Source organism: Halichoeres trimaculatus, unplaced genomic scaffold (genome assembly GCF_033239565.1).
Source record: "Halichoeres trimaculatus isolate MK-OKI-2021-1 unplaced genomic scaffold, fHalTri1.1 fHalTri1_scaffold_15, whole genome shotgun sequence".
NCBI lineage: Eukaryota > Metazoa > Chordata > Actinopteri > Labriformes > Labridae > Halichoeres > Halichoeres trimaculatus.
The window spans coordinates 8927211-8940195 of NW_027437193.1; the positions used below are offsets into that span (position 1 = coordinate 8927211).

Below are 12985 nucleotides of genomic sequence, written 5' to 3' on the forward strand. Positions count from 1 at the left end.
CTATGGGTCTTTTCAGATCAGAAGTTGAACTTCTGGTTCAATGTCCTCAATACTCTTCACTGACCATCGCCTGGTTGGTTTTAGTCATTATTAAAGTTCAGGTTGAGTTCAGCGGTTTTAAGTCCAGCTTTCAAGAAGAGATCCAGTTCTGCAGCGGTGGCCAAAATTATCAGAACACATGACATATTAGAGAGATTTTAGTTGTTTTTGTTGGATTGGCCAGTAAATACCCATAACCTGAATCAAAGTCTACCTACAAATCCACAAAGTCAATATCATCCTCTGTGTATCACAGAAAAGAGCCATCATTTAGAAATTTAGAAACCCTGAAAGGGTTTTTAATTTTTCAAATCTGATGTAAAAACCACTTCTATATAATCCACGTATGGTTTAAAAAGTGAATTAGTGATTTACTGATGAATTTGTAGAAGTAAACACCTCTTTTACGACCGGAAGTGGCAAGATTTACGGGTGATTCTTTGCATCACTTCACTTCTATCTCATGGACGGTCTAATGTTTGTGTTGTGTTGTAGTTATAATGCTGATTAATTCCAGTAGATGGCGGTATTTCACCAAAACCTGCCACCGCAAAGACAAAGAGCATTAGCGCCGTGCATTGTGGGAAACAATATGCCTGGTAGACTGGTCCGTTGCATACTGAGAAATTTTCCTGGATCAGTAGGACATTCAGGGATTTTTAGGATACTGCAGATTTTGCAAGTTTTTGCATACTACCTACTACATACTGAAATTCAGCCAAAATAGTAGGCACTGCTAGTGTGGTAGGCGGTTTGGAAAACAACCAGGGCCTCGACCCCATCCATAACATTAGGGTCAAGTTGTAAAGTAATGTGGACAGATCTATTGAAAATTCACAGGAAAGGCATAAACTTGAGTTGCAGAAAGCATGGGATAATACCAGTGTAGACGTTCTCAGGAAGTACATCAAAACTATGCCAGAGACCAGCGCTGCTGTAAGTGCTGCAAAAGATGAACTAACCAAATATTAAAGGTGAAAGTGGATGAAAACAGTAGGGATCACTTTATCTCAGAGCAGCTATCTTCATGTTTTATGCTCATGTCTTAGAGGCAAAAAAAATCTTGATAATTTCAGATCAGTCAAATGCTCTAACTACTTTGGCCATCGCTGTATGTTTATTGTTTATTTGGATCCCCATTAGTCACAACTTGAGTAGCGACAACTCTTCCTGGGGTCCACTCATACAAACGTATATTTAAAAAAAAAGAATGGTCAAAGGACAAAGAAAGACAGGAAGAAACAGAAATAATTGGCAGCTCAATAAGAATCAATTACAAGTTCAAGAGCGCTAATATAAAACCTATTACTAATCTATTACAAAATTTTAAAAAAAGAGCAGAAGAACAAGACAATGACCTATGAGACAAGCATACGCATACACATACGATCACACTTATATGGACTTACACTTATTACCATGTTTTGAAAAGTTCATAACGTCTCTGTCACACTGGATATTTCTTTAATTTTGCTTTAAAAACAGTCTTCCTTATAAGACTGGTAATGTCTGATGGGAGATCATTGCACACACTCATTCCTTGATACAAAACAGTGCGTGGTCTTGAGTTAGTGTTAAAGGGTGCAAGAGCAAAACAACTTTGTGAGGCATGCATCGTTCATTGAGCTACAACCACCAGCATCTTGCCCCTTGTAATTTTCAAGATGAAAAATGTGTGAGAAAAACATTTTTCAAATCCATGGAATCAGTTTATCTACTTGAACAATATGTGCATATGTGTTTCCTCCAGAGGTATCCGCGAGCTTCAAATCAGGGACCTCTGTCGTCTACACCTTCAAGGAGCCGTACGAGTTGAGCAGGAACAGCAGCGCTCTGCCGTCCTCCATCTACTCCGACATGACGCTGAGAGGAGAGAACATCTCTCTGAGCTTCAGGACCAACCAGAGTCCAGCTGTGCTGTTCTACATCAGCTCCTACTACAGGGAGTACCTGGCCCTGCTCATCAACAAGCACGGTGAGGGGGCTTTTATTTTGAAAGGGTTTGTTTCTTTGGCTGTAGCTCCAACCTATTTTTTTATTTTCAATAACCTTTCAAGAAATTATCCTTACTGTTTATGAAAATGTGTTCTTTAGAGATAATGAATGTTTCTTCTTTTCTTTAAGTTCAGCTGAATGCTTCCTCTCATTCTTACCTCACTCCTCTGTCATTTTCAAATTATTCACTCCATTTGTCAAACTCCACTTAAAACTTGAGTCAAGGCTCTTCACGCTGGTGGTTCCAGTTTTCCCCATTCATTATTTTTTTTTTACTCTGCCTCCTTTTCCTGTCATCTCCTCCTGATATCGACCTCACCGCCATTCCTTGTTTCCTCCTCCTCCTCCTCATCTCCTGCTCTCCTCTGTAGATCTATCAGGGTCTGTCAGATCTCTCCTCTCTCTGATTCACCCCGTCAGTCTCTACCTCCTTTTAATCCGTCCAGCAGGACCGGCTATTAAGTTTAGTCTCTACAGAAGTGTTTTCAGGTCTTCTCTCTGAGACCTGAGGAGTGAAGCTGAGAGAATAAAAGTCTGCTGGGTGCTAATGGGTGGCAGGTCAGTCAGTGTGCTGCTGGAGAAACTTCCCAAAGTGTTTTTTTTCATCAACTTTGGTGTGAAATAATTACGCTGATTTTCACTTTTAAGAGAAGGAAGAAGCACTTTAAACCTAACATCACATTTTCAGCCTCCAGCAGTTTAATAAAATCCGCACTTTGCTGCTAGATTAGCTGCAAATTGACTTCTTCTGGTGTTAATGAGTCAGAAAAAACTGACGGACAGCGAGGCATTAAGGTTTTCATGCTGGTCGAGGAGTCGTCGAGTAAATGCACTCAAATTGAAGCGCCCATTAAAGTTCCTGAGAGCCTTACCTTGGTACGCTCATTTTCAACACCTTTTCTTTCTTCCTCTGTTGGAGTTTAATCCCTTCAAACCAAACACAGAAACTCCTCATCAAACACTTAAAACCTGTTTAATACATGTAGTTATTATCAGACACAAACGCCTCCAGGGTGAGATATTTCACACAGTCATTATTTCTTTACCTTGGTAACAAAAAATTAATTCATATAATAGTCCTGGAATGCTCTTTATAGAAATAATTCATACACTTAAATGGAAAATGATAGTGGATAATTTCCATTCGAAGGACAAGGCGTCACTTCTGATCCTCCTGAAGTGTTCAAAGCCCAAAGACATCGCAGGGATTATTAAACAGGAACTTAATCCTCTGAATATTAATAAAATTAATTAGACCTTAGGTTGTTATTGATATAGAATTCATGCCTAATCCTCTTAATATGGAAGCATTATTGACTCAGATACTCATCTCCCTGATTAATCATTGAAGTGAAAAATACATCTTTCATAGATGAGTAAAGATTAGAGAGTCCACATGGAGGTTTTTGTAAAGAGAGAAAGTTTAGTTTTTGGTAAACTTTATATTTGTGTGTGTGTTTGTGTGTGAAGACAAGCTAGAGGTGCGGTACAGGCTGGACAGCAGCAGAGAGGCTGAGGTGTTGAGGAGCAGAGCGAGGAGCCTGGCCAACGGACAGCTTCACACTGTTACCATCAGGAGAGTGTTGGACTCTGTGTCTGTGCAGGTAACCACACACACATTCACACACAGTCTCACACACCATGCAGTTGTTACAAACACATTTCCCTGATTTAGCTTTATATACTAAGTGGTTGGTCTTCGATTCATGGATACATGAAGAGATGATGACAGAAACGTTTGAAAAATGAGTTTTGGCTGTTGCAAGGGAAACTGATCTGATCAAATCCTGAGGGAGCTTTGACCGTTTGTGCGCCAGTTTTATGTGTTTTGTTTTGCATTACCTTAGTTCACTGATGCAACCGTCCAGGTAGCTTTTGCGTATTTTGAGTTCAGCGCATGGCGGCACCCATGGATGCAGTGTTTAGCCTCAAAGCTCATGAAGAAGGTTTATGAAAGCAGTGATAAATGCCTGCATGAGTAAGGATAAGCTAGAGTGCTGCAGATTTAACCTGAGCCTGCAAAAGTACATTAGATCACTACACAGAAAAAGGTATGACCCGTAATTCCTGGTACGGGCATGTCTGGGTACCATGGCCTGTTTCAATACTAGGGGATTGGAGATGTGATGAGTGATATTTTAATTAAGTTTTCCATCCATAAACTCTATCTGTCCCCAAAGCACTGATTCAGAATTCAGTTTTATTTGTTTATTTACAACTTTTTATGACACCGACCCATTTTGGTTTTGTTTTTTGTCTTTTTTAATAAAAGAATGTATGTGGGTGTGGTAAAAACCTGTATATGCTTTACATGATAACAACAACCAGAAAATGGTGTAAAGATAATACAGAACCTCAAAAGCCATGTCAAAATAGTTGATGTGTTGTATTCCTACAAAGACAAAAAAGGCTTTTTGTTTCCCAACATGTTCTAAAATACTCTGCTTTGTCGTCAGAGTGATCTATTGAAAAGTCGAAATCCCAAATATGTTGTGTAACAAAAGCCTCGCTTTCACCAAATGGTTCAGTTTGGTTTGTCTTTGCACAGCACACATTTTACGGCATTTCCACTGAGTGATCCTGTGACACATTCCAGAATAATCGAGATGAGCCATCCCAATATTTGGCACCCTTCCGTAGGGGTGCCAGACCAAACCGATCTTATCTCGGAAGGTAGAGCTACAACACTGCAGTCCGTTGATTGGTCGAAAGAATCGTCACTTACCATGCGACAGCAGCGGCTGCATTTCTCCTGGCGGCACACAGTCTTTTCTGAAACAAAGCTCGATTGCACAAAGAGGACAAAATGCTGGATGCCTTCCATCGTTGCTTTTTGTTTATTGTGTTGCCAAACGGTACTAATCTTAGCAGAACTGCTTGGTGGAAACAGGGCTAAACACTAACAGTTACCCACACCAGTGACCAGTGAAAGCTGTGCTGCTGTATTCTGACAAAGATGTCCACTGCCACTGAACTCTAACTTTACCAAAACCCAGATGATCTGAGTGAATCGTACAAGTTGTAACCCCTAAATTGGTCTCAAGTGGATGACTAACGGTACTAATAAGAAAAATACATTTAATTTCTGGAAAAAGAGGGCAAAATAAAAAAAGACTTTCTTTGAAGACTCAATATTTCTTCATGCTGTAATTAATAGTATTTAAAGTCATTGTTATAAGAGTTAAACTTCAACAACAAATCTGCAACTTCCCAATGGGGGAAACCCTTCTTCATAGTAAAAGCAAAGCACCATTTCTTAATTATTTATCATTTCTCCAACTGTTTGGTCTTTGGCACATGATTTTTATGGTTTCAAACTCTGTGCTCTCACATCAGCCTAAGAGAGGAGCATGAAAGTTCATAAATCAAGGGTAAGAAGGCAGAATGTCCAGGAAAAGACACAAGTTGGCACAGGCCCAAGGGTCCCATGGTGCAGCTAAAATGACTAGCTGTACCACTCTGGGGATAATAGCTCACCTGCTGTCACTCACATAGCACAAACAAGAACAAATGATCAACCACAAACACATCGTTGATCTCATGTGTGGTTCATTAAATCTGAAAGTAGGAAACAGAGTCTCTTCTTCACACTGCTGTGTTGCTCTTCTGTTATAATAAAGCCACAGTTATGACAGCAGATGTACAGCAGGGCAGCGGGGATAAGCTACACATTAGAAGAGCCTCAGATGAAACATGGAGCTCCTTAATCTGATCTGAATCTGCTGATGTCTTATCTTGTTTAGCGCAGCCTCAGATGATATATGAGGTTAACTTCATCTAGCCATGAGCCAGCAGCCTGAATGTGTGTTTAATTATCTACCGTCTGAGATGAAATACAAGGTGACCCGGCCTCGCACGGTCTCCTGATTCACTGTGAAATATGAGGTGTGTCTCTTCCTGCCAGCTTCCATCACCTTGAATCATTATATCGTTAGCAATGTACTCCGGGGACGTCCGGCAAACCGAACATACACAAGAGTTTCACTCCTGTGTCCTGATGACCAGCAGGATGCAGCCTCCACACAGGACTCACATGTGCTCAGTATCCTCTCCCCTGAGGAGGAGCCCTGCTGAAAAATGACTCACTGAAGCCCGAACCACTCCAGGCTACCAAGCGTCCTCTGTTTCTGTTATCAGAGAGGCCAGGGTCCAGTGTTTTCCTCTGAGGGTTTCATCGTTGGTTTTCTAGTATGCTCCGGTTATTCTGCTCTGTTCGAACACTCAAGAAAAGCTTATAACCTGGACACAAAAACAAATCGATCATTTTTAACCCTGGAATCTGCAGTCTTAAAGCGACTCTGAAGGCATGAAAGCATCTGTAGCTCTGACCCAGACGGATTTCATTTTTACAGAAAAGAGGCTAGAAGGAGTGACATTTGGTACAAGTTCTCCAGCTAATTTCTAAAGTCTTTGTTGTACTCCTCCTCCAGGATCATCTTTAGGGTTGACATTTGTTGTTCTTGTTGGAAAAAAGTCCAAGAAATGTTGGATTAAGTGAGATGGACTTTGCACACCCTCAGGATGAACTGCAGTGAGCGAATAGCAAAACAAGCTGAAAACACTTGAAACGCTTGACTTAAAGAAAAGAAATTGATTTCAAATGCCATGGCAGAAATCAACCTGTGCTTGTTTAAAGAGCAACCATATTAACTGGACCTTCAGCCTGAATTACACTTGAGAATGGCTTTAGGTCATCTTTTGATATTCATCTGGTGAGTGTTCCTTGACATGGAAAAAAAAAATAGGATGCATTTCCAAAGACCCATTTCAACTGCTGTTTTAAATGGACAACTGTCAAAGAGTTCAGCTGAAGGTCTCCAGTTTACAGGGTCGCTCATCAAACTGTAACACAGGGAGCTGACAGAGACACAAGACAAATTATTATAAACTTATTAAATCAAGTAAAACACAGCCATGTGTAATGTAATTGTCAACACAAGGTGAGAAAAAACGCTGCAGGTGCCCAGCCTATCAGAAATGTCCACCAAAGTACTTTGGGAGGTACCACCCATCAAGCATGGGCTTCTCAAGCGGTAGCTCAAGTGCGCAAAGCTAAATTTAGACCCTTGTTCTTGCTATTGATGTTCTTTCAAAGATCCGGTGTTCCTGGGGAAGGATCCTAAGGTATTTTATGACCTCAGGAACTTTCCCCCAGAGCTATGTTTTCCTCAGCTATGGTCTAGATTTAGTAGTGATGGGTCCGGCAACACCAATGCCTTGGCACTGGTGTCGAGCTCATAGAGTGAAGCCCCGTGTCAGTGTGCATATTGCTTTGAGAAAGTCACGTGACCGATTCAGCGATTCAGCTCCTGTTTCGTCTGTCACAGTGTTTATAAGGAGTGCATCTATCAAAGAGATGCGTCTCTGCCAACTAAATCATAGATACTTTGAAGCACAATTCTATCCTTCAAGCCACTGTGATGCGGAGCCCGAAAGAAAAAGTAAGGTTTCTGCCATGTGGGACCAATTTGATCTTATATCGACAATTACGGTGTTTGTATTTATGTCCTTGTTTCATCCTGTTCCTCTTAATTTCTGCTTGATCTGAACCTGAAGAACTTGCTCCAAAAAATGAAATTGCCCAAATGCCAAGACATTTGAAAAACTTTTTTTTTTAATAAAACTTTATTTGAAATATATTCGAAAGATATCAATGACATAGTACATTTAGATTACAATACAGTTTACTATATGAAATATAATAACTGTATGTATTGTGAATCAGTGCGCTAGCTGAGCCTCTCAACTCTGTTGCCTGCAATGATGTTTAGGATCCAGCAGGTGTCAGTATTGAGCGATAGAGTCACACAGTACCGACACAGTATCAATACAGTTTGGGTAATGTGCCGCAACGGTTCACAAGGTCTCATCTATCCATCACTAAGTTTAAGTTCTGAGGTACGGCTTTATTTCTGGTGCTTGTCTCCTTTCTAGTGTCAACAAATCCATCTGCAGTGCAATAAAGCTTAATCAAAACCAACACACGGTAAATTCCTCCATGCTAACAGACTAATGCTGCACATATCGATGGTGGCTTGTCTGTCTCCTCCTCTGATGTGATTTTTACGGAGCGCCCTTTGTTGTTGTATTACTGCCCTCTGCTGGTATGGTGGGGTGTTGCAATAACATTTATTTGTTTTTCTTCCTTTACCTTACTGGCCTGATTTGTGTAATTTTCCTGAGGCTTCAGCCCCTGGTGGACATGCAGACAAACAATGGGCCACAAGAACCATGCAGTTCTTGATAATATTTTTTGCCAGAAACTAAAAGTCCCCTGGACCTTCTGGTTGAAAAACACCTTAGAGCTGACGAGCTCCAGCTTCAAGTCAAATCACTCCAACCTGGGATGGAATAAATGTCTGTCTTGGTCTGAAACTGTTCACATGTCACTGTTCAAGTACATACTTTCCCATCATGAACTATGCTCATAAAATAGTAACTCTCATTTTCAGTCTATAGGTATCTGTCAAGAAGACACAGGCGACTTCAAAGCCTGTGATATTTTAACCAGAGGTTAAAAGAAAGTGACAGCTCTTTGAAACTATCAGGATTTGAAGTGACTCAGGAATGAAAAATGCTGAACATAAGCTTTTCTGAGCTGTGGTGTTAAATGGCTTTTAAGTGGTGAAGTTGAGGCTAAAAACTTTATCTCGATGGTCTGGCCTTTGCACAGCCACATGTTGAGACTCTACAGAACAGCCCTCATTAAATAGCATCCAGTGGAGAGCTTCATCCTGAATGTTTTTCTCTGAAAGTGTGGGCATTTTTCTCCCACTGAGCTCATGATGTGAAGCATAAACGGAAACTCTGTGGTAGACGTTTAGCTGTAAATATGTGGAGTGTCAAATGCCGATGCCTGACAGCCACACTCAGACAACAACAGCCAAACTTTGGGTCATTTTAAGCTGCTTCTGTTCAATTGAACTAATGAGACTACAAAGAATTTCAGTTTAACTCACATTTCAGGAGAGAAATTTGCTCTCTTTGTTTCAGATCGACCAAAACCCCCGAGAAGACTTCAACCTGACATCTGACGCAGAGTTTAACGCCATCAAGTCTCTGGTGTTGGGCAGAGTGCACGGTAAGTGAGGAGACAGTGAAAGCAAGGACGAGGCCTTTTTTACTTAGAAAGCACTCAGACTGGCACTTATCTGAACAACGCTGAAATGTCAAGACTGAAGCGATGCTCAACATTTGCCTTCTGATAAAAACTAAAGCAGTAAGTAGACAAATCTGTTTGAGACCAGAATGAAAATATAAATCAACTTATACTGAGTGAGCAGGAGTGCTGAGACTTAAGGGTTTAAGAAAAGCAGTTTTTCTGGAAACTGAAGCTGGATTTAGCTTTACATACTGTGCTAGCTCTTACACTTCAAACAGACATCTAGATCAGCGTGTTTTTAATGTTTGTAGATTTGATGCTTTTAGAGTCTAACATAGTCTTGACTACACTAGTAACTGTACTTCAGACCTTTGAACCCAGTTATTAAGTTACTGTGAAGGTTGAAATAATTGGTCATTAAACTTTATACATCTAAGTCTACCTTCTTTTTTCCACACATGCCAGTCTTTCCATTGACAGGGTATCTTAGTCTAATTTAGCACCCTTAACCTATAAAGTTAAGACATTAAATGGCAGTTAATTGCCATGGATTGTATAAAACATGTTGACCAGTAAAACATAAATAACAAAAATAAATTATTATAAAACATGGTGTTGATTGTAGACTTCTGTTTTGAAACCTTGAGGTTTGGCATTCACTGTCTTGATTCTAAGAGAAATGACTTTTTCTGACCTGGGAAGTAAAACAAGAAGAATAGCAAGAGGTTTAGAGAAAACAGGCAAATTAATGTGTAGAGTTGTACCCAAGGTCATTTCACAAACTGAATCATTTAGATCTTTATGGTAGGTAGTGGTACCCGATCAAAAATGCTGCATAGCAATGTTTTTTTTCTTTATTTGATTAAAAAAAATCTTCAAAGGTGCAAATCAGTTTCACAAGGGATAAAAACTGAATCTCTTGTATGGTTGTTGCAGATGTGGATTAGCTGTAGAATCCAAAAATGTATTTTAAACAAGGCTTTGAACATGTTTTATTCTACTGTAAAGCTGAGAATTGTCTGATGAGGTTTAATGACAACTATCTTATTTTTGGGGCCAACCCCAAGTGGCCATTTGAAGTAGTTTTGGCCCTTTCCAAGGCTGCAAGTTGTACTCCTGTCTATAAACTCTAATCCTGACACCAAATAATGAAAATGTACTTCACTTTTAGCAGATTGGTTAAAGTAGAATTTAACCACCCACAGCATCAACAAAAGAAATCATCCATGCAGACCAAATCCTGTTTTTGTCATACTAGTGAAGCCTTGGATACACAAGGAACTGCACTTTTCTCAACACTGGTGTTTAATGCTTGGTTTTTATCATGTAGTGCTTTCTTCATGGTGTCAGACTGTTTGGCGAGACCTCTTTCTGCCTGCATCCTCCTCTGCCGTGTTACAGAGGTGAACAAGAGTCCGTTTACCGGGAGATTTATTTATTGCACTGTTGTCTCAAATTAGCAGTGAAGTCCTGGATGGGGACCTGGTGCAGAGTTGGGGTGAGACTGTAATTGGCTCTGTCTAGGCTCCATCTGTGAAAGAATGGGATGTGTAAGCTGTTAATGCCATGAGAGGCTGCAGACTTCAGTTAACACACTGCTACACTGCAAAAAACTAAAACCTTATTAAAGCTATGGTCTACGATCTGGAAACCCAGTTTGGCTGATGAGACACATTTGAAAAACGTAGCCTTACTCACCCCTCACCCCCATGTTCCAAGATCCCGCCTTCTAACACACTCCCTCCTAAAGAGCAAGAAGGCGGCTGGCAGAAAATGTAACAAACAAGACAGCCATCCTCCTTGTAACACACCGTGGTAGCTTTTTGGCGCGATCAAAACCATGACTTTTAGCCGGCAAAGCAGGTCTGGCGTTGCCACTGCAAGCTGATCAGAGCAAAGCCCACTGTGGGCAAGGCTTTACCTTTCTCGCCGTGTCTTCACCAGCTCAGCTTACAATGCTAAAGATGCGTGGCTAACTTGTGCTAAAATCTATTGACAGAGCCGACCCGTTCCGACCAGCAGTGTTCAGTCATTAGCCAGTATAGGCACAGACTAACCAGAGTTATTCAGCTGACATCTCCCACTTTGGTAAACAAAGTCATTACCTGTTCAACACAAACCCAGCTGTCTTGATGTCAGTCTTCATTCCCAAATCCCTCTGCAGCTTTTTCCACCAGTCGTACATTTCTCCAATATTCAGTCTCTGTTGAGCATGTATCACTCATAATTCTTCCTTGCTTCAACCTTTTTCTTGAAACTTTTTCATTTTCTTCCCTTCCCTTTGGAGGGTAACAGTAACAGCTTCCTGGTTTCAGTCTTCTCTGGCTCCATGACGCTTCGGTAACTGAGCAGCTAGCTGACGTGAGAGGGGTAGTGGGGAAGGACGAGGTGGGACCATGGGCAGGACGGTACAAAGTGAGGGGATTGAATGGACTCACGGACTAGTATGCAGCTTTGCAGCGGATATACTGAATGGATTTTTTTCGTTCTTTTTGGTCTTTATATTGTGTAGATTTGATCATAGGACAATAACAGCCCTATAAATGGTGTTATAAAGATGTAAAAAGCTTCCAAATCATACACGAAAGCTTTAAGTGTTTTTGTCTTATATTCAGTAGAAAATGTCTTTTTAGACTTAAATTGAGCTAAATCCACTTTGGCAGTCCAGAAAAATGTCTTATTTCAAGTTATTTGAAGACAAAAATGAGGTCTGAATTGCTTCTAACAAGTAAAAAGATATCTGCCAGTGGAACAAGAAAAATTTTCCTAAAATTGATTGAAACTAGAATAATGTATTGGTACAAGTAACTTCTCTCTTGTTCCATTGGCAGATTTTTTTTTACTTGTTACAACAAATTCAGACCTCATTTTTGTCTTAAACTTGAAACAAGACATTTTTTCTAGACTGATAAGTTGAATGTGGCTCACATCAAGTGTAATAAGACAAACACACTTGATAATATTTTTGTTTTTTTGCCGAGTAAGTCAGACAACTGTAACAATGGTGAAAACGCATTAAGATAAGTATGACGACCTGTTTTTCAGGGTTTTCATTGATACTATCAAAAAATGGGATATAAAATATTTTGTGATATTTTGTCTCCTTATTTTAATATAATGCAGGTTTTAGGTTGCAGAGTTGTCTTAGAGATGCAGAGGGTGTATTTGTATGCTAATTAAACTAAGAGGATATTTTAATGGGATGCCATAAAAGCAAACTCATTTTTCTTTCAGTAAAATTCCGTTCAGTACCTTGTTAGGCTGCAATTTCGAGGGGCTTTCTAATCTCTCCCTGCCTGAATTAATTGGTTTCAGCCTTTAGGAACCCTTCTCTATTAAAAATAATAATTTGGCACATTGTTCAAGGCTTGCAAATTTCTAACTGATTAACCTGCTTGTTATGTGAGGCACTCAGGGGAGGTGTATCTTATGGAAACTTGATGTGAATTCCCCGGTGTCTGCAGTTTATAAGTTGAAAAGTTCCACTATAGTGTGTTTTTGCCCTGTCATGTCAGCATGTGGCCGGTCCTCCCCTCTGTCAAACCAGAGGACTCAGAGAGTCAGATCAGGATCTGAAAGGCGTCAGGAAAGTGGGTTTTCTGTCGTTTCCTGCCAGCCCTGTCATCCATCAGCCTAACTAATGGACCCGGAAGGAACACAGAGCGACAGGGAGGGAGAGGTGATGGAGTGAGGAGCGTTTCTGCTGAGAGGCTGCTGTAACGTTTCCTGCTGCTCTCATCAACATGCAGATGTGTTCCTGTAAAACCACTGTCACCTCTCACTCATCCACACAGGCACTGATGCAGCTGTTTACAGCCGTAATGCCACTTTTCACAGCTGCTGTTTACT

At 40.5% G+C, this 12985-nt stretch overlaps 1 protein-coding gene across 1 annotated transcript in view; it reads left to right on the forward strand.

Annotated features, from left to right (window-relative positions):
- LOC141803994 (contactin-associated protein-like 4) overlaps window positions 1-12985 on the forward strand; it is a 142636-nt gene that overhangs the window by 120764 nt on the left and 8887 nt on the right. The window contains exons 19-21 of the mRNA XM_074688170.1: window positions 1790-2014; window positions 3505-3638; window positions 9028-9115. Coding sequence (XP_074544271.1) covers window positions 1790-2014; window positions 3505-3638; window positions 9028-9115 — 447 coding nt within the window. The remainder of the gene's footprint in view (window positions 1-1789; window positions 2015-3504; window positions 3639-9027; window positions 9116-12985) is intronic.